Source organism: Callorhinchus milii, unplaced genomic scaffold, assembly GCF_018977255.1.
Source record: "Callorhinchus milii isolate IMCB2004 unplaced genomic scaffold, IMCB_Cmil_1.0 Scaffold5, whole genome shotgun sequence".
NCBI lineage: Eukaryota > Metazoa > Chordata > Chondrichthyes > Chimaeriformes > Callorhinchidae > Callorhinchus > Callorhinchus milii.
The window spans coordinates 53,866,520-53,891,022 of NW_024704746.1; the positions used below are offsets into that span (position 1 = coordinate 53,866,520).

At 43.5% G+C, this 24,503-nt stretch overlaps 1 protein-coding gene across 1 annotated transcript in view; it reads right to left on the minus strand.

The window, feature by feature from the left end:
• Positions 1-23,734, minus strand: part of LOC103191362 (aldo-keto reductase family 1 member B1) — a 142,418-nt gene extending 118,684 nt beyond the window's left edge. Inside the window, exon 1 of the mRNA XM_042334903.1 lies at positions 23,563-23,734. Coding sequence (XP_042190837.1) covers positions 23,563-23,601 — 39 coding nt within the window. The 5' untranslated portion in view covers positions 23,602-23,734. The remainder of the gene's footprint in view (positions 1-23,562) is intronic.
• Between the last annotated feature and the right edge of the window lie 769 nt (positions 23,735-24,503).

Consider the following 24,503-nt stretch of genomic DNA (forward strand, 5'->3'; position numbering starts at 1 on the left):
GTTGTTCCCTAAAGTTCTCCCAATCCTCGGGTTTACTACTCATCTTCGCTGTTTTATAGGCTTTTTCTTTTGATTTGATACTTTCCCTAACTGCTCTAGTTAGCCATGGCTGCACCACCTTTCCCATGGCATTCTTATTCCTCAAAGGAATATGTGCTCGTTGGGAATTTTGCACTATCTCCTTGAATGTCTGCCATTGCTGGTCTACCGTCAAATCTTTAAGTTTAGTCTCCCAGTTTATTCTGGCTAAATCCTCTCTCATACCAGCAAAGTTGGCTCGATTTAAATTGAAGACTTTTGCTTCAGACTTAACTACTTCCCTCTCTAACTTAACGCTAAATTCCATCATATTATGATCGCTTTGCCCTAGAGGAGCCTTAAGTTCCAGTTTGCTGATCAGCCCTGTTTCATTACACAAAACAAGGTCTAATATGGCTTGTTCCCTGGTCGGCTCCTCAGCATATTGATCTAGAAAATTATCTCTAATACATTCTATAAACTCCTCTTCTATGTTACCTTTCCCAATTTGGTTGTCCCAGTCTATGTGCAGGTTAAAATCACCCACAATTAGTGTCTTTCCTTTGCTACATGCTCCACTAATCTCTTGATTTATACCTTGAGCGATACTTTGACCACTGTTTGGGGGTCTATAAACTACTCCCACTATAATTTTCTGCCCCTTGAAGTTACGTATCTCTACCCATACTGACTCTACATCTTGCTTTTCAGATTTAAAATCTTTCCTCTCTACTGTTTTTATCCCATCCTTTATTAGCAGGGCCACTCCCCCTCCTCGTTTACCACATCGCCTATCTTTCCTATATACCACGTAGCCGGGAATATTCAGTTCCCATCCCTGATCACCCTGTAACCATGTCTCGGTGATGGCTACTAGATCATACCGGTTTGTCTCTATTTGTGCAACTAATTCATCTATCTTGTTACGAATGCTTCGTGCATTCAGATATAGTGCCCTTAATTCTGACTTCCGGCTATTAACCCTATTCACCAGCACTCTATCACTGTACTTCCTTTTCCTGCTTGACACACTTTGCTCTTCTCCCTTGTTAATCTGCTCTCTTGCTTTTGTTGATCTCAAGTTTAACTGTGGTGGACTATACTTTACTATGTTTTTACCTCTCCCCCCCCCACCCCACTTAATAGTTTAAAGCCCTTTCTACCTCCCTATTTATTTGCGTAGCCAGGACATTTGTCCTAGCCCTATTTAGGTGGAGCCCATTCCTTTGGAAAAGCTCCCATCTTCCCCAATACTCGTGCCAGTGGCCCATGAATTGGAATTCCAGCTCTCCGCACCACTCTTTTAGCCAGGCATGCAGATCTATGATCTTCTTTTGCCTGTACCAATTAGCTTTAGGAAAGGTCTTGAAAAGAGTGTGGGAACTGAGAACAGAGATTGATTTATGTTTGGACATGAAACAAAAAGATTCGGATTTCCCACAGCTGAATGATGCGAATTGGCTCTCTGATTTCGCATTTGCCATTGATATCATGGGCCACATGAATGAACTGAATTCAAAACTGCAATGGAACAGGGCCTTTGTGCACGATTTGTGCACAGTGCCAAGTCATTTATTACAAAATTATTTCTTTCGTCGCATCAGATAGGAAACAGGCTGTTCGCCCACTTTCCAACTTTGCAGCTGTTTGTGATCAAAGCCTTAAAAAGTATACTTCGTCACTACTTGACTTACATGCCGAATTTTCTCGCTGATTCCAGGATTTCAACTTGATCAAAAATGACCTGTCCCTGGTCTCTTCACCTTTCTCATTTGATGTTGACAAAGTCCATTTGACCTCCAACTCGAGATTATTCAGAAATCTGCAGCTCGCATCGTTTCCTGCACCAGGTGGGACCCCAACACCCCATCCTCGCTTGACTCCACTGGTTTCCATCCCCTGGAGGATAATAGAGTTCAAAATCCTCATCCTCAGCTTCAAGGCCCTCCATGGCCTTACTCCTCCCTACCTCTGTGACCTGCTAACAACATGTCCGCTCCCTCCACTCATTGGACTCTGGCCTGCTCCATGTCCCCGGCCCACCATCGATGGCAGGGTCTTCAATCTTTCTGCCCTCACCCTTTGGAAATTTATCTCTCAGTTCCTTCACCTTGCCCCCTCCCTTGCCTCTTTCAAGGCCCATCTCAAGACCTTCCTCTTTGAATCTAACTTTGGTCACCTTCCTGCACCTACCTTCCCTTCCCTCCATTCCTCCTGATTCCAACCCCCAACTCGGGTCCAAATCATGACTGTCCAGCACATTGGGATGACCCCCCAATGAGAAAGGTGTTACATAAATGTAATTTGTTGTTGTTGAATTAGTTTTGGGTTGGTGAGTGAAGTCCCCAGAGATTGGGGCAGACTGCTCGCTATTGTCCAAGGATCGCAGATTTGATCCCAGCTCTCCAAAAACATTTCTCAGAATATCACTACTGGAAAACAACAGTTCACATTTATACCACCATGTGTTCAGGAGGCTGCTTACACAGTCACAGCGAGGGGAGAGCAGAGGAGGGAAAAGTGGCTAAAAGCGCAGTCAATAAACTTGGGCAGGTTTTAAAGGTGGAGAGGGAGGAGGCCAAAGTCAGGAATTGACACCAACAACCAAGGAAAAGACAGGAACCAAATCCTGAGCTAATACATGGTCAGAAATCTCAATGCTCTATTGAAATGCTCTATCTGGAAATGCTAACAACAAATAATAATAATCCTTGTATTTCATACAACATCTATAAATGCTTCACAATGTTTCTGTAAAGTACAGTAACTGTATTTTGTAGATAAATATGGCAGCCAAATTGCGCACAGCAACATTCCATGAAGAGCCGTGCAGTAAGTAATCAACTTTATCTGGGGGATTGTGGCCAAGACAATGAGAGAAACTCCCTTCTGTTTTGAATAATACTACGGGATCTTTAATATTATACATTGCATTTATATAGCGCCTTTCACATCAGGAAGATGTCCCAAGATGCTGTCTACCTGAACAGGCACAGAAAGTTTAACAATCCACCTGAAGGATGGCGTCTTGGTAATGCAGCACTCCTCTCCAGCATTGCATTGGAGTGTCAGTGTGAGCTTAATGTCTGGAATATGGGGCATGAACCCACAACCGGTGGAGAGAGGTTTGTTTTTGTCACTGGGTGTCTGGCACACTTGAAAACCCATCACCAGGATAAGCCAGGTGTCTGACACACACAGAAACCTATCCCCATGATCAACCTGGTGTCTGACACACATGGAAACCCATCAGCATTGTTGGATACTGATTGACAAATAACAAAAGGACCAATAATAAGGGCAATAAGTACGAAAGATTTGTGGATTATTGAGAGATTAGCGTGACAAATAAAAAAGCTACTAACACACCCTTGATTTGGATCAAGTAATATTACAACTGTGATCAGTCGGATTTGACACATATGGAAACTGCGCTTAAAAGTATCCAAACCAGACATATGTGTGCCAACTATACATGAGAATCTTTCCCATTGCTTGACCAATTGGTACTACAGGTTAAGATTTACATGGTTAACTGAAGCTGAGTGGGAAGAATCCCCAAGGAGAGAGTGCTACCAGCTGAAGCAGGCCATTAAAGATTTATTCAAGATTGTAGAGCTGTGAATGTTAATCAAGGTGAGAAAACAGCAGGATGCCAAAGTGATGATCATAGTGTTATTTGCACACATGAGAAAGGATAGGCCAGCTGGCCCACCAGCAACACTGAAAAAAAGATAAAGACATGAAAGACAAACTGATTAAAATACATTCTCACCGCTGCTAATGCAAAACCTTCATGCCTTGTGATTTTGAATCCATTTTCTTTTTAAACTGAAATATTTGGGAAATTAAATGGGGCACAGGAACTGAGTTTGTGAAATGTGTCTTCTGAAGAAATGGCCGTCTTTAGATTAGATTGATTTGGGATTTGTTAGAGACAGAGATGCAGACTGCAATGGGAGGGAGATTGAGAAGATTTCTTCTAGCCTCCCTCTTAAATAATAATATTAATCCTTGCATTTGATATAGCGCCTTATCACATCTTCGAGACATCTCCAAATGCTTCACAGCATATACTGTAGAGTGAATTGACTCATATTTTGTGGGTGAAACGTGGTAGCCAATCATGCATAGCAGTGTCCCACAAACAGTTGTGGAATGAATGACCAAATTATTACTATTATCTTGAAGGAATTATTAACCCTGGAAAAGCCATCTGCCAATTCCCTAACAACTGGATTCTTACCTACTGCAAGGTAAATAGAGGTGTGTGGATAAGGAAACTTGCCTAAGATGTCGCCCTGACTGCCTCTTGCTTGTGAGGTGAGTGCTCTAACCACTGAGCTACAGGTCTCCACAAGCGAGAGATAGCGCATTTGTTCGGAATGATAGTGTTATTCATAGATTGCGTGGTGTTTTTGAGATGTATGTTTTGTTAACATGTTTTGAATTTGGTCTTGAGGTTGGGTTTGGGGTAGGATGTTCCTCTGCCACTTGAGGTTGGGATTGGAGTTGGAGATTCCTCTAAGGTTTGAGGTTGTGGTTGGTATTATCCTGAGTTAAGACAGTCATGGAATCGTAGAATTAAACAGCACAGAAGGAAGCCATTCGGCCCATCGTGCCTGTGCCGGCTCTTTTAAAAGAGTTATCCAAATCAATCCCACTCCCCCGCTCTCTCCCCATAGCCCTGCAAAATTGTCTTCCCCAAATAATTATCTATTTCTCTCTAAAAATTGTTATCGAATCAGTTTCCACCACCCTTTCAGGCAATGCATTCCAGAACCCCAAAACTCACTGAGTGAAAAAAATTGTTCTCACCTATTGCTTTTAACAACTATTTTAGTTACTTCTGGTTACCAAACCACCCGCTCGCCAGTGGAAATAGTTTCTCCTTTTTCACCTATCAAATCCCCTCACCATTTTGAAAACTTTTATTCAGTCTCCTTTTAACCTTCTCTGTTCCAAGGAAAATAATCCTACCTTCTCTGTCCTCTCCTGATAACTCATTCCTGGTACCATCCTAGTAAATCTCCTTTGCGCCCTGTACAATGTCTTGACATCCTTCCTAAAGTGTGGTGCCCAGAACTGAACATAGTTCTCTAGCTGAGACCTAACCAGTGTTTTATAACGGTTAATCAGAACTTCCTGACTATTGTATTCTATGCTCCTATTCATAAAGCCTAGTATCCCATATTCTTTTTTAACACCTGTCCTGCCACCTTCAAAGAATATATGAACCCCTAGTTCTCTCTATTCCTGTTTAAGATTGTATCATCCAACTTATATTATCCCTCCTCATTATTTCTTCCTAAATGCATCACTTCACATTTCACCACATCAAACTTCATCTGCCACATGTTTGCCCATTTTACCAGTCTGTCTATGTTCTCTTGCAGTCTGTTACTATCCTCCTCAGTGTTTACTACTCTTCCAAGTTAGTATCACCTGCAAACTTGGAAAGTTTATTCCCTGTACCCAAGTCCAAGTCATTTATATAGATCAAAAAGAGCAGTGGTCCCAATACCGACCCCTGGGAGACAGCACTGCACACTTCCCTCCAGTCAGGAAAATGATCGTTCACCACCACTCTCTGCTTTCTGTCTCCCAGCCAGTTCTGTATGCATGTTGCCACTGTCCCTTTAATATGGTGGGCTTCTATTTTGCTTACAAGTCTCTTATGTGACACTTTATCAAATGCCTTTTTGAAAATCCACATTATCCTGAGTTTGTTCGTAATTTATTTCACTATTTGTCTTTATTTGACCATATTACAATCTGAAACCTTCATTAAATCCCCACTTAACATTTTCTCAGCCTGATTTAGTCTCATCTCTGTGTTATGTTCTCAACACTCAATGTGTGGAAAACTCTTTTATTTTCAAACACTTCTCGTCCTGCTCTCTCGTGCGAACTCTGGAGCGGAAAATCAGCTTGGAGGCCTCGGAGGCAAGGAGCAAGGTTTGCTGGCCTCTCACCTCCTCAAATTTCTCCCTGACCTCTACGCCTTCCAACTGCTGTCGCAGGAGATCGTACAGTTTGGTCTGGAGTCTGGCCATTTTCTTTTGCCTAAATCTAGCTAACCTTACCACTTTTTGGACAAAGAATTGCTTAATTCTGATCTTTACCATTTCCCACGATTCAGTCGAGGAGAAGCAGAAATCCCTCAAGGATTTCCAACCTCGATATTCCTTCCACAACTTTTCAACATTTTCCCAAGGATGCCTGGTCTGGATGTGACCAACAGTGGAGAAAGCATCTGGAACAGGACCAGGCACTTATACTTCCCTGTCAGGGCATACACATTAATAAGCCTGATCGGAACTCCGTCATACAGTACCTCTACCACAAGTAGACTCCACCGCCCCCACCACCTCCTGATGGTCAGTTATAGTGAGGTTCTTCCCCCAAGATAGAACCACCAATCCAGAGCTGCGGCAGTCATTACCTTCAGACCACACAGCGGATCTGTTTTCTGTTTCCTGTTTCCCCCTATTCCCTGGATCTCCAGTCCGCCTGTTTTTAGTCCCAATGATGTTGGGGGAACTGGCAGAAAACTCCTCCACTTTTTCTGTAGTCTGGGAGTTTTTGACTTCTTTGTCTCTCTGTCTCTAGCCCCCTTCCTGTTATTTCTCCCGTTATTGTTGGGGTAGGGGCATAGTTGGCAGAAACCTCACTCAATTGCGCATGCTTTTTGGGGATTCCTGCCTTTGTTTTCCTCTTTTGATGTCACCCCCGCTCCTTCACTGTCCGTATCTGTGTTTTCCATTTCCTTCTCCTTCTGTTTGGTTTTCTCCTTCTGTTGGGAACTGTCTTCCTCTTCTCCTTTTTCTCTTGTGCCTGTTTGCCAGCCACCTGCCACTGTCCCTCTTTTCCAGACTCCTTTTGTTCTGGCTTGGAGGTTTTATAAGTTTTTCCCGGTTTACCTCCATTTCTTCCTCGTTGCCTTCCTTCTCACTTGAATCTGTTTCTTCCTTGGAGGAGGTATTGTACAAAAACGATTCCATGTTTGCCTCCCTGGGTATTAAGTTTTCCTCCACGAGCAGCACGACCTACTCCTCTTGTTGCTTTCCTTTTTTCTTTTCCTGACGCGGTCCTTTATGTGTGACTACCTGCTTTCCCTCTATCACCTACTGCCTCGCCTGGTCTCAGGGGTGATGGGTCTGGACCGGTTTCTGTCCACTCCTCTTTGGGCAAGTGCAGTAATGCTTTCACTGCACATCACACCTTTTGCCCATCGGGCAGTCTTTTGCCAAGTGGCCGAAACTTTTGCAGTTCCAACACACAGTCTGTGTGCAGGCTGCGACACAGTAACCACCTCTCCGCATCTCAAGCATTCTCAGAGCTGTCCAGGATAGTGGAATATGTCTCTGAAGTTCCCAATGTTAAATCGGGAGGGGATGTGAGCAACGCTCCCCTCACCTATCTGCTGCGGATTCAGCCACACCTCCCATTCCGGATGTCCAGACCCCGACCTCTTATCTCCCTTATATTGAGCACCTCCTCACAGTGCCTCTCCAAAAAAACCCGGATGACGGACTCTGGCATTTTGGAGGGTCATTCATTCTTACAAGAGCTTTCCTCTCCTGTGTTAACCTCTCTTGGAACATGGTCATAATCTCATACGGGGTCAGGATCCCTTCCCCTTGATCGCCTTCAATTCATCGCCTCCTCATACGAGATGCACGTCACCTTGTATCTGCTCTTTTCTTTATCTGCGTAGACACACCTTAAACTTTCTTTTGTAGTGCTCAGCATCTCATCAAAGCCCTTCTCTATGAAGGCCGTTCTGTCCGTATTATATGACACATCTTCCTGGACCTTGAAAAGGACAGTGTCCTTTATATATAAGTTCTCCTCTTTTTTCCGATTTTTTACACTTGTTTGTCCCCCGGCCGAGGTCGCATATGATATGGGCGGGGGGGTGTCCTCAGCTGCCCCTGGCTGAAGGTCACCTCATCACTCCTAGAGGGAGCTGCAGCTTCCAGTGTTTTTGCTGCTCTCTGTCTGGCCCCCTCATGTCCGTCACCCTTCATTTCCAGGCGGTTGGGCTGGCACTGCCCGTGACTCCGACCCCTTCTTTTCTCATTTCTTTTCCTTCTGCGTCTGTTTGGTGGCAGAAAATATCTCCTCTGGCAGAGGTTCTCTCCCCTCTATTGGCCTCAGCGTTGGGGTTCTTCACCCCTCCGCTTTCAAATGTCTCCCCATCTCATTCTCCAAGTGTTGCTCCCATCTCTACTGCCCTGGCTTCACCTTCGCCGCTCTCCTTAACGGCTTTCTTGCTTTAATCTGCGTCTTTGATTCCTGCCTGTTCTGCCTCATGGTTTCCCCCTGCGGTTTCCCTCTGTGGTCTCACAGCCTCCCGCCTTGTCTTTTTTTCCTACCTCTTTTGGCCCACAACTTCCGGCCATGACTTTGAGCACTTCTCTCGCTGTTTCACAGCTCCATGCTGTGTCTTTGGGCCCTACTCTCGCTGTCTCACAGCTCCATGCTGTGTCTTTGGGCCCTACTATCGCTGTCTCACAGCTCCATGCTGTGTTTTTGGGCCCTACTCTCGCTGTCTCACAGCTCCATGCTGTGTCTTTGGGCCCTACTCTCACTGTCTCACGGCTTCCCGTTTCATCCTCATGACTTCTTACTGTGGCTTTGGGCCCCACCTCCTGGTCCTAACGGCTTTCTGCTGCGTCTTCACCATCATCCACTTTTGACTCCACTTTCATGTGTATCTCAGCTCCCGCTATCTTATTTCCATTTTCCATTCTAACCTTCTTTACTATTTCCTCACTTTTCTTCACAGCAGCTTTCTCACTTTTCTCCTCTCTCTTCCTCACCACTTTCTCAGTCCTACATTTTTCTCCTTTACCCTTCTCCTCCCTTTCTCTGCTTTCACTTCTCTTTTCTCCACCACCATTTCTCCCCTCACTGCTTCCATTACTTTCCCCCCTTCTTTCAGCTTCCCTGCCATTTTCACTTCTACTTCTCGTTCTATACACACTATACGACTGGTGCTTTCACACACCTTATCCTTTACTATTTCTCCTTCTACTAGCACAATTCTCTCTCCTTACCCTTTCCACTCCCATTTTTTTCCCCATGACTAGCTAGGCAAAAAATAATTAATTAACCCAAAGAGGTAAATTCCCAAAGAGGTAAAAATCCAGACTTTTGCCTGTCCTTTTCCTGGTCTCCTCTCAGGCCTAGCTGATATCAGACCCCTTTCTCTATTTTTTCCCCTTACCTCAAAATCATTTATTTCTTTTATTTTCAGCTCACAAGTTTCAAATCCAACCAAACACCCTTCAGTTAGTTCTACCTGCTTCCTTCTTTTCTAACCTCCTAATCCCTTTTCATTGGTCCTGGATAATTGGTCCATATTTTCTTCAAGGGTATCCAACAAAAACAACAACTTCCACTTATATTAGAGCCCTCCATGTAGGGCAGCTTCTCAGGGTGCTTTACAATGGCAAACACCGACTCTGACCTGGGGGAGGTAATTGTAAGCATGATTGAAAAGGAAGGTTTTAAGGTGAGACTTGAAAAAAGGAAGAGAGGGGGCAAGGCAGAGGGATTGAGGGAAAGTATTTCGGGGCATAGTGGCTGAAAGCGCAACCTCCAGTGGTGGAGAATAGAGTGCCATGGACTGGCCAGTGCCAGTCGAGTGGTGGCGGATTGGGGAGTGAGAAGGTTTGAGAGGTAGGGAAGTGCCAGGGGGTGAAGTGATTTGAACATGAGTGTGACGATCTTGAATTTGACACTCTTGAGTCAGAAGGTTGGTGGTTTAAGCTGGGGATTCTGAGCTTATAGGCCAATGTTGGGGAGTGCTGCAATGTCAGTGGTGCTGTCCTTTGGATGAGACGATAAACCAAGGTCCCATCTGTGCCAGATGAACATTAAAGAGCCTGCGGCGCTATTGGAAAAGAGAGAGGAGTTTCTCTCTCACCGTGTCCTGGCTGACAATCCTCCAGATAAAACTGGCCACTCACTTCACAGCTGTCTGTAGGTAAACATGGTAGACATTTGTACACAGGAATGTCCCACAGATAAACCCCCACCACAGTAGATTGGTTGTGGCAAGGGAACCATCCCCCTGCGTACCCCACCCCTACACCAGGTTTGGTTGGCAGGAAGCAATTATAATGAGTTTTCACGATGGCAGGGGTTGGCCTTGCTGCCTTGGATCCTGTTAGGCAATTGCACAGTGCCTATCATCGTCAAAACCTAAAATTAAAAAAAAATCCATGACTCGTGTAGAATCTCAGCAATCCTCCTCTGCTGGTGCACGCCATCACTGCCTCACCATTAGAAGCCTGACCCTGAGAACTGACCCTGAGGCCTAACTGTGAGGCTTGGCCATGAGGCCTGTCAGGGGGGCCTGACCATGGGGCCTGACTGTGAGGCCTGGCCATGAGACTTGTCAGTAGGGCCTGAGCATGAGGCCTGACAATAAAGCCTGACAGTGAGGCCTGACCGTGAGATCTCAGTGTGAGGCCTGACTGTGAAGCCTGATCATGCTCGCTGGCCTTCACTGTGACCAGTGAGATTGACTTTCACTCAGATTGTTTGGATCCTGTGAGCAAAAAACACTATTTTCTATCTTCTGCTTACAACAACAACAACAAAATTACATTTATATAGTGCCTTACGAGATTCAAACAATTGCAATGTCGGTAACAGCACCTGCAACTGTTATTATTACACTGGGTCATTGAATCCAGATCAGATGCCTGAGGCACCAGCTTAATACCTCCCCCGATTCTGACCTTGCTCCACTAACAAACATCCTCTGCTTCCTTCTTTTCAGCCAATTCTGATCCATGTCTATGTCTTGGCCTTGATACCTAATGACCACAGTTTGTGAAGAAACCTTTCAAGTGCTACTTTGTCAAATGCCTTTTGGAAGTTAAATACCCCACATCATATGGCTTCCCATGGTCAATTTGAGTTGTTTCAAAAGTCTATGAGATTGGTCAGGTAAGACACCCATCTTTGGGTCAAAGGGCTCTTTGCATCGTACCTACAACCATCTAATTTGTGGGATGACTGCTTTTATGTTCAGACGCTTAGCGGCTAATTACCAGCTCAAAGCAATTGAAGCCACTAAGCCTCCCGTCACACAGCTTCTTATGACAAGGGTAATAAAAATAATAATTCTTACATTTAATATTTATCGATAATGTTACTATTCCACTCTAATCTGCCCTCACCCATCACCCAGCCTACATTAGACCTGGTGTTACTAGCCGACAGAGGGCATAGCTGTAATTCTGAATAGACAGGTGACATTTACAAATAATACATATTAATAAGATGGGAATATTAACAACAATAAATATTAAATGACAGTGAATCTTGCTGAACCAAATCTTATGAATTACAATAATAACCATTAATGCAGAGTGAATCTCAGTAAAGGCAGCATTAATAGACTGTAAATATTAATTATCAATATTAAAACAACGCATCTTAATCCTGTGCACTGAATATTAAAGCCCTAAATTTTAACACATCCAACATGAATGAACTACAGCCAGTAATAGTGAATGTAATTACACTGATTATTGATAAGCAATGAATACTGATACAAAACATATTTTGATGCCTATTTCTTCCCTTGGGGCTGGCACGACCTAAGGGATAATTTATAGCAGGATATTATTAGCCTTCAATGGCTGTCAAGTGGTCCTTTCTCACTTGTGAGCTCAGACAGTAAGTACCAGCAAGATACTAGCCATTACAGTCAAGGCTGATCCTGATCTCACCCAACATCAATACACAGAATAATAATATTAGTAATTTTTGGGTTTGATAAAGACCTTCTAACATTGCAATGTTTCACAGTGCTTCACAGATACCTGCGTATATTGTACGTGAACATATCATCAGTTTTGTTCACAGCATTGTCCCACAAATTGCTGCGAAGTGAACGACTGATTTATCTGGGGTGTTGTAGGCCAGGACACCGGGAGAGAGAAACTCCCACCTCTTTTCAAATAGCATTGCAGGATCTTTAACATCCACCTGAACAGGCACAGGCGGGACCTCAGTTTAATGTCTCATCAGAAGTACAGTGACTCAGACAATTTAGCCAACACTCCCCAGCACTGAGTTTGTAGCGTCAGCCTGGACTATGAGCTCAAGGGCCTGATCTGTCCCAGAGGCAAGAGTGAGAATAACTGAACCAGACTGATTTGTGTACTTTACAATAATAATAATAATCTTTGCATTTGATATAGTGCCTTATCATATTGTTGAGACATCTCAAAACAGTTCACAGGAATATTGTGAAGTGAATTGATTGTATTCCGTGGATAAAATGCAGCAGCAATTTGCGCACAGCAGGTGTCCCAGTTAAGGATTGAGTGACCAAATTTCTTTTGTTGTTTTTTTTCAGGGAATATTACTATCGATCCATCAATCGACTAACAAACAGGTTCCTACTTACTGTTAGCTAAACGGAGGCATATGGAGTAAGGAAACTTGCCTATGCTTTTGCCCTGCCTGGGAATCAAATCAGGCTCCTCTCAGTTGCAAGGCGAGCACATTACCCACTATCCTATGGGACTCCACAAAGGGATTACCTTCCAGCAACGGGAAAGAACTGGGTAACAGCAGCATTTAATTAACCAGTCATCAAAGTTGCTCTTTCTGACATCCCAGATTATGTGAATCAGCTATTTTCTATCCATGTGATGGTACCTTCACTTCAGTATCGTTCACTAGGTTGACCCAGGCCTCTGCTCTATGCCTGATTGTTCCTAGGCTTGACCTCTCTCGTCTCCTATCTCTTTAACCTCCTGGGTTTAATAATATAGCAAAAAAGGCCATGCAGTATATTAATTGGTTCTGCCTTTCTGGTTAATCACAGCAAATCTCCTGATCAAATTACCCTGCTCTTTCTCTGTGCCACTTAATACACTTACTTCCTAATTGTGCGCAAAGTGAAGCTGTGCGGATCACATATCATCACCCTCTGTCTGAAGAGATATTTGCTGATATCACTTCTAACTATCCTGGACCTAATTTAAAGATCTCCCCCACGGGCTGGGGGGAGGGAGATATGTGGGGTCTCCTTAGAGCTGAACTCATTCCAAGGTGACATGTTTAGCAAATGGAGTCAGTATTGAGCCAGTACTCTGTGGTGGTCTCAGTAGTGCAATTCCTGAGCAGTGATCCACAGTGTTCCAACGCAGTGCTGATGACAGCACAATCCTTGTGGCTCATCAGCACAACTTGGAATGGCAGACCAGTCGCTGGGGCAGGGAATCATCCCACTTAGCTCTTGTTAACCCTGCAAGCCAAAGCTCCAACTGGTAGGGTAATAATAATCCCTCCAAAACAAAACAATAATAAATTGGTCATTTTCAATCTACGACTGTTTGTGGGATATCTCTGTGCGCAATTGGCTGCCGCGTTTCGCCCGCAAATATACAGTCAATTCACTTTACAGTATATTCTGTGAAGCGCTTTAAGACGTCTAGAAGACATGAAAAGCGCTATATCAAATGCAAGGATTATTATTATTATAGGGTAGTCCTAGCTGGACAAGCAGTGGGAAAGCTTGCCAGACAGCAATATCAATGGCAAGCTATGTGGTTTTAGCTGGTTAGACTCCAGCAATACCCCAATGCACACTCTGTGTCCCCAAGCCTTGGCTTCAGCCAACCTGCATTAAATAGTTATAATAATATAATAATAATAATCCTTGCATTTGATATAGCGCTTTTCACGTCGGGAGGACATCCCAAAGCGCTTCACAGAACACACTGTAAAGTGAATTGACTGTATATTTGTGGGCGAACGCGGCAGCCAATTGCGCACAGCAATGTCCCACAAACAGTTGTGGATTGAAAATGACCAATTTATTATTGTTTCTGGTTTTGGAGGGATTATTATTAGGCTCTGTGTGGAGTAAGGAAACTTGCCCAAGGTTTCGCCCTGTCTGGAATTGAACTCAGGTCTCTCGCTTGCAAAGCGAGTGCTCTAACCACTGAGCTACAGGACTCCACAAAGTTTTCAGAATTAGGTAAGCAGGATGTGTCCCTCCAGGGAGAGAGTGCACATTGCATTCCAACAATTTATCTTTGGAACTTTGGAACTTCTATGTATAGGTGGGATGCATGTAGTTCTCAATTTGGTTTCCACATGTGTCAGATCACCAACCCCACTTCACCCCAAACAAAACAAAACTTAATTAAAGACTATGTCTTCTTGTTTTACCAGAGGGAAGAGTCATCCACTATATCTTGCTTGTAAATTCTCATCAGAGGACTATAACATCCTGAGGCCTCTCATCATAACTCAGGTCATTCTGGCCAAGGATTAATCAAGTGACCTTCCAAGGCTGGTGGATCTTTCCTGAGATTAGTTTTCTAAATCTGAACACACTCCTCTGAACAAGATCTGCTCTATATAAATGGTAATGAAACTTGGTGCCTTTATATTCTAGACCCTAGTTGTAAAGCCCAACGTCAAATTGCTTTTTTTTCAGATTTTTTCTCATTTTTCATTTTTCAGATTGCTTCTCCATCTATAGGCTAGATTTTACTGATTTATGGTCTCAGACACTCCAGACCTGTCCTCTCGCTTCCCATTTACAGCCAATTCCCATCCACCATTCGTGTCTCAACTGGTTTACATCTCCTAGCTTAGTGTCATCAGCAGAATTAGAAACATACACATTCACATTCTCTTATCAATGTCATTTACATACAAGGTGAAAACAAGCTTTTCACTGATACCACTTGGAAGATACCACTTGTCACTGCCTGTCAGAGAATATAAGTTTCATATCGACTCCCAGTGTTAGAATTTACACTTTTTGTATAATGTTAGAATCACAATAGATGTTGCGAACGGGTTAACTTTTAAGTTAAGTGTGGGCAGCTGGACTGAAACTCATGAGTTTCCCAGGATCACGTGAATGTCTCAAGGATAAGATGTGTACTACTGCCCTGCAAGTACACAAGATAACGGACTGTCTCAAAGACAGTGTGTTTGTGTGTGTGAGGCACGTACACCCCTGAGATGTTCACGTGAACCCAGCATGATTTCGACCAGGTGATCTAATGTCCACACCATGATTGGATGAACATTGGTATAAGAGTTCCGATAACTTTGTGTATGGGGTCGTCCCGGGTCGCGGAGAGAAGGATACGGAGATGGAAGACTGAGAGCTAGAAACACTAAGACTGAAGATATCAGATGGAAGATTGAAAGCTGTAAGCAAGAAGACTGAAAGCATGAAGAATCAAGCTTGTGTGCTGTAAAGACACAGTGTTGAACTCTTGAACTCGAGATATCTATAGTGGTGTTATTCTGTTATAAGATCTGTTGATTGTACCGGCCTTTGGTCTGACCCATCGGGATATTGGGGAATAACGAACGAATAATAATAAAACAGTCTGATATCTGGTTAGAGGAATTAGCGTTATTTCCTGACAGATTTGGCTGATTTTATTTTCTAACACCAGTCTCCTACTGCCCAATCAATATCCCATCCTTATGATGATGCGTTAAATTTCATGCATGTTCCTTAGCTATTCCTTAGGTGGCAACTCATCAAATGCCTTATGAATATTCAAGTGACACTCATCAACCCTCCTTCATCTCTCCACCTATATTTGTAAAACTCTCTCTATATTTGTATAGCGCCTTTTACGTTGGGAGGATGTCCCAAGGTGTTGGTCAATCATTGTTTCAGACCCAAGAAGAGGGTTGGGATCGGGGATGGTGGAGGGTGACTGAAAGTATAGTTGAAAATGAGGGTCTTGAGACCAGTATTCAAGGAGCCAAGGGAGGGGGCGAGGTGGAGGGACTGCGGGATGGAGTTCTAGAGGGTGGAGGCAGTGTGGTTTAAGGCCCGTCCACCAATGTTGGGGTGGGCAAGGCCATATACGTGAAGCAGGCCGAAGCCCGCTGAGCGGAGGGAGGGGGAAGGTTGGTAGGGGGTTAGTAGGTTGCAAAGGTAGGGGGGAGCAAAGCCATGGAGGGCTTTGAAAGTGAGCTTTGAAAGTGAGAACCAGGAACTTGAACTCTATCCTCTGTTTCATACAAAACTCTGCCACCTGCATTCTTACCCGCACCAAACTCCACTCCCCAATTACCCCAATCCTTGCCAGACTGCACTGGCTGCCTGTCCCAGAGAGAATCGACTTCAAGATCCTCACCCTTGTCTTCAAATCCCTCGACGCCTCTACACCACCCTACCTCTCTGACCTCCTCCCTCCTCACAACAGGGCCCGTTGCCTTCGCTCCACCGGGTCTGACCTCCTCCTTGTCCCCCGAATCCTCCGCTCCACCATCGGCGGCCGTGCCTTCAGCCACTATGCCCCGAGGCCCTGGAACTCCCTTCCTCACTCCCTTCACCTCACCCCCTCCTCTTCCTATTTTCAGGTCGTGGCTGAAGACCTTTCTTTTCAACCACGCCTTTGGTCAACTTCCTCCCCCTCCCCCTGGCTCGGCCCCGTGATCCGTTACTGTGAAGCGCTCTGAGACGCCGTCCAGTATGGAGGGCGCTAAATAAATCCAAGTTGTTGCTGTTGTTGTGATGGGAAGCTAGTGGAATCAGATGATAATGGGGGTGATAGGACCATGGAGCCTGGTGCAGGAGAGGACACGGGCTGCAGAGTTCTGGATGATCTGCAGCCTATGGAGGGAGGAGTTAGGGAGACCAACAAGCAAGAAGTTTGTGTAGTCAAGCATGGATGTTAAAAGTGCATGTTTGAGGGACTCAGCAGTCTACGGTGTGAGACGGTGGCGGAGTCAGGTGATGTTACGAAGGTGGAGAATGGCAGAGAAGGTCATGGCACGGATATGGGGTATGAAGGACAGTTAAGGGTTGAACAGGATGCCAAGGTTCTGTATTTGCTCCGTGATATGTAGAGTGCATCAATGGAGGGAGATGCTGTCAGGGCACGAGTTTTAGAGGCACTGACAGGAGCCAAGAAGGAGGGCCTCATTCTTGTTAACATTCATGCAGTAAGTTAACTCACGTCCAGGACTTGATGTCTGACAGGCAGTCTGTGAGGACAGCAGTGGTCCTGGAATCGAGGTAGTGAGGTAGAGTTTGGTGTCATCCGTATGCATGTCTGCAGATGATGTCACCAAGGGGGAGAATATAGATATTGAAAAAGAGAGGGTGTGCTGTGGGCAGCATGGAAACATAGGGAATGGCGGGAGAGGAAAGAGCGAAGCTGGGACATGATGACTCATTCCAGGGCACTCGAGAGGAATGGGAGGTTGGAGGTGGGACGATAGCTGGAGAGTGGAAATGGGTCCAGGGAAGGTTTTTTGAGGATGGGGGTGATGACAGCTGTTTTTAGGGGGTGGAAATAGTGCCAGTGGAGAAGGAGAGGTTGATAATGTTGGTTAAACATCATAAACGTCTTTCATCATTTTAAAGACCTCTGTCAGGTCACCCCTTACCCTCTTCTTTTCAAGAGAAAAGAGTCCAAGTATGTTCAGTCTTTCCTGATAGGTATAACCTCTCAGTTCTGAGATCATCCTTGTGAATCTCCTTTGCACCCTCTCCAGTGCCTCTACATCCCTTCTATGATGTGGGGACGAGAACTGAACAGTATTCTAAGTGTGGTCTAACCAAGGTTCTAGAGAAATTTACCATAACTTCCCTGCTTTTCATTTCTATCCCTCTAGAAATGAACCCCAATGCTTGGTTTGCTTTTTTATAGCCTTATTAACCTGGGCTGTTACTTTTAGTGAATTGTGTATGTGTACTACTAGATCCCTTTGCTCCTCTACCTTTACCCCATTTAGGTTTTTATTTTCCAGGATGTATGTGACTTCCTTATTCCTTCTACCAAAATGTACCACCTCACACGTTTCTACATTGAAATGCATTTGCCATTTAAATGCTCATTCAGCAAGTTTATTAATGTCTTCCTGTAATTTGTTGCAGTTCTCCTCTGTATTAACTACTCCCCCCAATTTGGTGTTGTCCGCAAATTTTGAAATTGTACTGCTGATTCCCGAATCCAAATCGTTAATTTATATTGTGAACAACAGTGGTCCCAATACCGATCCTGTCTCTATTGAACACTGTTTTAAATGTTTCCGACTGCTGGTCTATCATTTTGTTTGCCAATATTGTTTTCATTTTTTTTTCCCCGAGTTCCATTCTCATCCTTTCAAAATCAGCTTTTTTCCAATCCATTAACCTGGTCTTTATCATATTGATGTCTTTTTCAATCATTATCTTAAACCTTATTAAGTTATGATCACTATTGCCTAGATGTTCCCCATCTCATACTTTGCTTTTCTGCTCTGGTTCATTTCTCATTACTAAATCCAGCAGGGATTTCCCCCTTGTTGGGCTGCTTACATACTGGGTAAGAAAGGAGTCCTGTACACATTGAAGGAACTCCATTCCCTTATCCCCTTTACCTACCTCTTCTAGCCAATTTATTTCCTCTACTTCCCTTCCACTAATAGGTGGTCTGCAGAGTACCCCTATTTGTGTGATTGATCCTTTCTTATCTTTTAAATCTATCCACACAGATTCTATTTCTATGTTACTGTTAGCTTTGTCCCTTTTTTCTACTGAAGTATTTTGCATTTGGATTGTTAACCAAGATACCGGAAGAGAGAAACTCCCTTCTCTCTTCAAATAGTTTCATTGGAGCATTACCATCCACCTGAACCAGCAGATGAGATCTTGGTTTGAACATCTCGTCTGAAGGAAAGCACTCAGCCCAGCACTGCATTGGAGCGTCAGCTTAGACTATGTGAGTTTTGACTCAGATGTGAGATGAGTTTAACATGATCATGATCTCTGGAACAAGGGGCAACTCAGGTTTCTGAGGAGGGAAGTGAACTGCAGTGAATGTGAGGAATGGATGAGAAGTGATGGAAGCAGATTATTAATGTGGAATGAGCTGTTAGGCTACATAATGACCAGGATCAATAGAAAATTGCGGAAATATTTACCAAAAAAAATTTGCAGGAAAATCTGTCTTGCTCTGCGGAAAATTGTGGGGGCTTGATTTGTACTTTAGAAAAGTCCATTTTACTGCCAACCTAAATTTTTTCACTTTAATGAAAAAAAGCTAAACGTGAAGAAATAACACATTAGAGTGTTACAAATTACATATTAATGCTTTCTTTAACAAATAGTTGGGGGGGAGACGGGTCACCAGGGCAGACCCAAAGGTCCCTTTCCACCCCGCACTACATTTGAAGGCCTGGAGAAACTGCTGGGCTCCAGGAGGTTACCAACTCTCGGGGCTGCCACCACACAGAAACACACAGACAGACACAAACTCAAACACATGCACAGAGACACGCTCATGGACACAAAGAGAGAAACACACTCACAGACACAGAGAAAGACACAAACAGATACACACACTCAAGACAGACTCATACAGACAGAGGAGAAAGGCATTCACAAACAAATTCATACAGAGAGAGAGACACGCACACAGACACACGCTAATACATACAGAGGAGACATACACAGACAATCACAACAGCGGGATTTAGAGGTGAGCGAATCTATTTCATGCTCGTGGTGCACCACGCATGCTCGTCCGGAGCTGCTATGCCCACAGTAGCGGGGTCAAGTTGCCACCTTTGTCAGTCTGTTATTTAAAATATATTCTGGAAAGTTGAGGTGTTCGCTAAAAGTATTAGCCAGTGTAAGTGCAGTTAGTAATTACCGATTGCGCTTGGGGAAACTCAGAAAGTGCCGAAGTTTTGTAGAACTGGTGCATACAAGTTATAAATATATTTAAATAATTTTTCTATATATCTAACGTTGTTTTTGATACTTATGTTGCCATCAAGCCGTCAAAATGGCGTGGGGCTGCAGCCTGCCGAGGACAGCCGTCTATTAAAAGATTCCCCAGCAGAGGGATCCAAAGCTAAAGACAGGGCAACCTCCCACTGAAAGTAAATTTAGCCAGCCATTTTTTAAAAGTAAAAACGCAGTGTGAGAGGAACCATCAGTGCAGGGCAAAAAGCAAGCAGAATTCTAGAGTGTTTCCTCCTGGAGAGTAAGCTCCCAGTGGAGAATGAGCCCTGGAAACTGGTTGAGGGACTGTAAATTATTGTGACAGGTTTGCTAAATAATAGATCTCAAGAGATAGACAACAACAACAACTTGGATTATATAGCACCCTGCCGGACGGAATTGGCATTGAAGTGGGAAGGTCGACGGCAGCAGGTGGGAAGAATTGGGTAATCATGTGTTCCCATGCAAGGGTACGTCAGCACAAGCAGCTGAGGCCTGCACCCTGCTGGAGGTGTTAAAACTCCTCTCATTAGATACCAAAGCAGTAATCATTTCTGATTCTGCTTATGTATGTAAAGCATTTTCTGATCACCTGATCAATTGAGCTAATGAAAATTGGACTAAACACAAATGGAAACCAATTGTTCACAAGGAGATTTAGCAGTCAATTTGGAAAGAGAAAGATGATAAACCTCTTGTACAAGGTTGGCCATGGTAAAGATGCATTGCATACACCAAACAATGATCGCACTGATATGCTGACACACTCAGCTTATTTTTAAATGAGCCAATGCCAGGAACACAAGTATCAATCATGGGCATTATTAACTGTAGTTATACTAACAACCCTGTACTAACAATGATAGCGACAAACCAGCAGTCAGGACAGAATGGAAGCCTTCCAAATTGGACAAAGAGGAACAATTTTGTGGTAAAGGCCTTACAGCTTTACTGGCAACAGGGAAGCAAGAACCAACTGATCCCACCAAAATAAGTACAGGATTATTTGATCATTATGGCCCATGAAGGGACGGGAAGCCTTAACAATGGTATTAAAGGGACTTGAGCCAATTTACGAGAGTATTGGTGGCCCGAGATCAAAAAGGAAGTAAACTAATATGTTAGAGGGTGCATGAGATGTATACAAATTAATCCAAACAATATACCACGGAATGTCAATTTGGAACACGTTAAAATGGGTTATCCATGAGAGAGGAAACTTCTAGAGACTATAATCTGGGACAAAATAAATTTTCACTTGGAAAAATATCTGTTAATAAAGGACAGCTGTTAGAATATACACTTTTTGTATACTGCTAGAATCATAATAGGTACCGATCGACACAGGATCTCAACTTAGCAATAAGTCACTAGATTCTGACAGGGCCAACCGACAAAAGGCAACCCTCAAGAATAGCAACTAATGAGCAAGTTGCTTAAACTAGAGGGCCTTGGCACCATCCCGGGATACTGATAAGAAATAACCAGTCACTTAAAAGGAATGTACTAATGATCCCACACCACAAAATAATGAGCACCAGATACAGCCCTAAACTGATCAATCCTCTATCTTAGACAATTAGATCAGATAACAGGGATCTTAAGGACAGTGTGTTTCTGTGCTGAGGCACGTACACCCCATGAGGTGTTCACGTGAACCCAGCATGATTTTGACCAGGTGATCTAATGTCCACACCATGATTGGATGAACATCGGTATAAGAATTCCGTTAACTTTGTGAACGGGGCCGTCCCGGGTCGCGGAGACAAGGATACGGGAGATGGGGCCGTCCCGGATCGCGGAGACAAGGGTACGGGATATGGGGCCATCCCGGGTAACGGAGTGGGTGGATGAAGGTGGTGCAGTTGATCTGGTTTGACGTTTGATAAAGTGCCACATAAAAGACTTGCAAGCAAAGTAGAAGCCCACGGATTAAAGAGACAGTGGCTGCATGGATACAGAACTGGCTGGGAGACAGAAAGCAGAGAGTGATGGTGAATGGTTGTTTTTCTGACTGGAGGGAAGTGCGCAAGTGTGTCCCCCAGGGGTCAGTATTGTGACCACTGCTGTTTTTGATCCATATAAATGACCTGGACTTGGGTATAGGGAGTACAATTTTCAAGTTTTTAGAAGTTTTCAAAATTATGAGAGGTTTTGATAGTGTGAACAAGGAGAAACTATTACTGGTGGGTGGGTCGGTAACCCGAGGACACAGATTTAAAATAATTGTTAAAAGAAACAGAGGGGAGGTGAGGAGAAATATTTTCACACAGCGAATTGTTCGGATCTGGAATGAAAGGGTGGTGGAAGCCAATTTGATAACAACTATTAAGAGAGAAACAGATAATTATTTGGGGAGGACAAGTTTGCAGGGTTATGGGGAGAGCGCGGGGGAGTGGGATTGATTTGGATAGCTCTTTTCAAAGAGCCGGCACAGACACGATGGGCTAAATGACCTCCTTTTGTGCTGTATGATTCTATGATTCTGTGAAAAAGGTTCCACATAAGATGAAAGGATTCTCTTGGTGCTGATGGGGGTGAATAACTGACCCCTCAGTGATAGATCCGGGTTGACTCTGTTGTACCTGTTTCATGGTAGGCACATGATCAACCGAATCACACAAACTCCGACGAACATCAATACGACACAGCTGGAAGATTTCAATGTAGCTTTAGACTATGATTACTGATTATAATGCAAGTAATTCTATGAATAATAAGTGTGATTATGCAAAGGGGGATTTTGTTGCTTGGAAGACTCACTATGTTGAAGGGAGTTTACGTGACCGGTTTCACAAACCATGCAAGGTGGTGAAGGTCATTAACCCAAAGACTATTAAGATGCTAACATCAAGAGAAAGTACATCATTGTTTCAACAAGTCAAGTGAAATGAGCGCAGAAACTAGCAAAAAGTCCACAGCAGGGGAGGGTGTGGCGTTCAACTCAACCCCATTTGCCTTGTGATGAAGACAAAGACAGGACAGAACAAGGAGTGCTCCTGAATTTATCCTAATGCGATCACTGGGGAGTGTTAACCAGCAAAATGTTTTGTATGAGAGTTGCACAAACTTCCAGCGAGGTGGTGATACAAAGGGATTTTACAAGGGAATCTTGTGATTTTCCTGTAAATACAGGAGTTAAAGTTTCGATTCTCCTCAGTTACATATTTTTAACATAGTTAAGATATATAACTATTATGTAGTTTGAAAAGAACACATTACTGTGTGAAATCTTCTTTTCTAGTGACCAGCCAGGGAGCTAAACCTGTATCACAGGAAGATCAGCTACCTCGAGCAGGAAGAAAAAGGAGAGGGACTTTTATCCTGACCTTCTAGTTCCAAGAACTTCAATTACAATCTCGCTTTTTTTAAGCATTTTCATTATCAAGAGGGGGATATGTCACAATACCCCTTTGTTTTCTATGCCTGTCTGTTGTTTAAAATGTTCTGTAAAGTTTGTTTCGCTAAAAGCATTAGCCAGTGTGAATGCGGTTAATAATTACCGATTGCACTTGGTGAAACTCGGAAAGTGCTGAAATTCAGTAGAACTGGCGCATTCACGTTATACATATTTTGAGTAGTGCTTTTAAATACATGTTTTATGTATTTCATGTTGTTTATGATGCTTATGGTGCCATCAAGCATCGTTTGCAACAATTTGGCGGGTAACTGACTATCTGTAATTTGCAGAAGTGGACAGGAAGGTGTACTGTTTCCCTATTGGGTCACTTAAATGATGATTTTGATTGGACCATAAGAAAAACACGAATTACATCAAGTAATTGATACAATACAATTACCATTGGGTACACTAATTCAGGGAGTGGCTCAATGCCCATAAAAGAACGAGTGCCATGTGCTCATGGTCACTATTTTTTCTACCTGATGACAACAAAGGTACGTGCTCTGATTATTAATGAGTAGTCAAGAGGTTGGTTCTTCATGCACTTTAAATTAACTTCATTACAAGTGGCTGCCAGTGTGTGTAGTTTAAGTGTGATTCATGTTTGTTATCTCATAGTTGTGTTTGTTGATATTTATCGTGATTAATACCGAGGGTTGTGGATTTCATTGAATCCTACAATAAAATTCCATTGAGTTTACCTAACCTTGTTGTCTCGAGTTTTCTGTATAAATCAAAGGAGGGAATACACAAACAGGTTCAGCCTAAGTCATAGAGGTGTTCGAAAATAAACCTCCGATTGACTGAAGCTTCCCAATTTGCTTTCATTTAAACAGCAATTTGGTAGTACTTGTCAATGTGGAAGAACTCATTAGTCAAGTTACACCTAGTTCCAGGGACTTGCATTCATTGTTGAGGATTGAACAGAGGCTGTGAGGGGGAAGAAGCCATATCGTGGGTGTACATATAAGGGTGTAAACAACCGACAGCAGCGCAAGAGGCCCGGGTCTCTGAGCTCACTGTGTTTGTACAGGTTTGTAGTGGAAGGAGGTGCTTGTAGCGGATTCCGCAGAAAAAATTGTGACGCACATTTCTCTTGGCCCAGGTAATGACTCGAGACATAGTGTAGGATTATTTATCATTCATTATTTTGAAAAAAATATTTGATGGGTGGAGGAAGAAATGGAGCGGTAAAGACTGAGCGAGGTGTAAAGTGGGCAACTGTGCAAATGTCATTCTATAATACTCACAGTACGTCTATGAAACAAACTGCCATATCCAAATTAAAATCAACGCAGAAATTACAGGCCTTTAAATATTGTAATTAAGTTGCCGTTC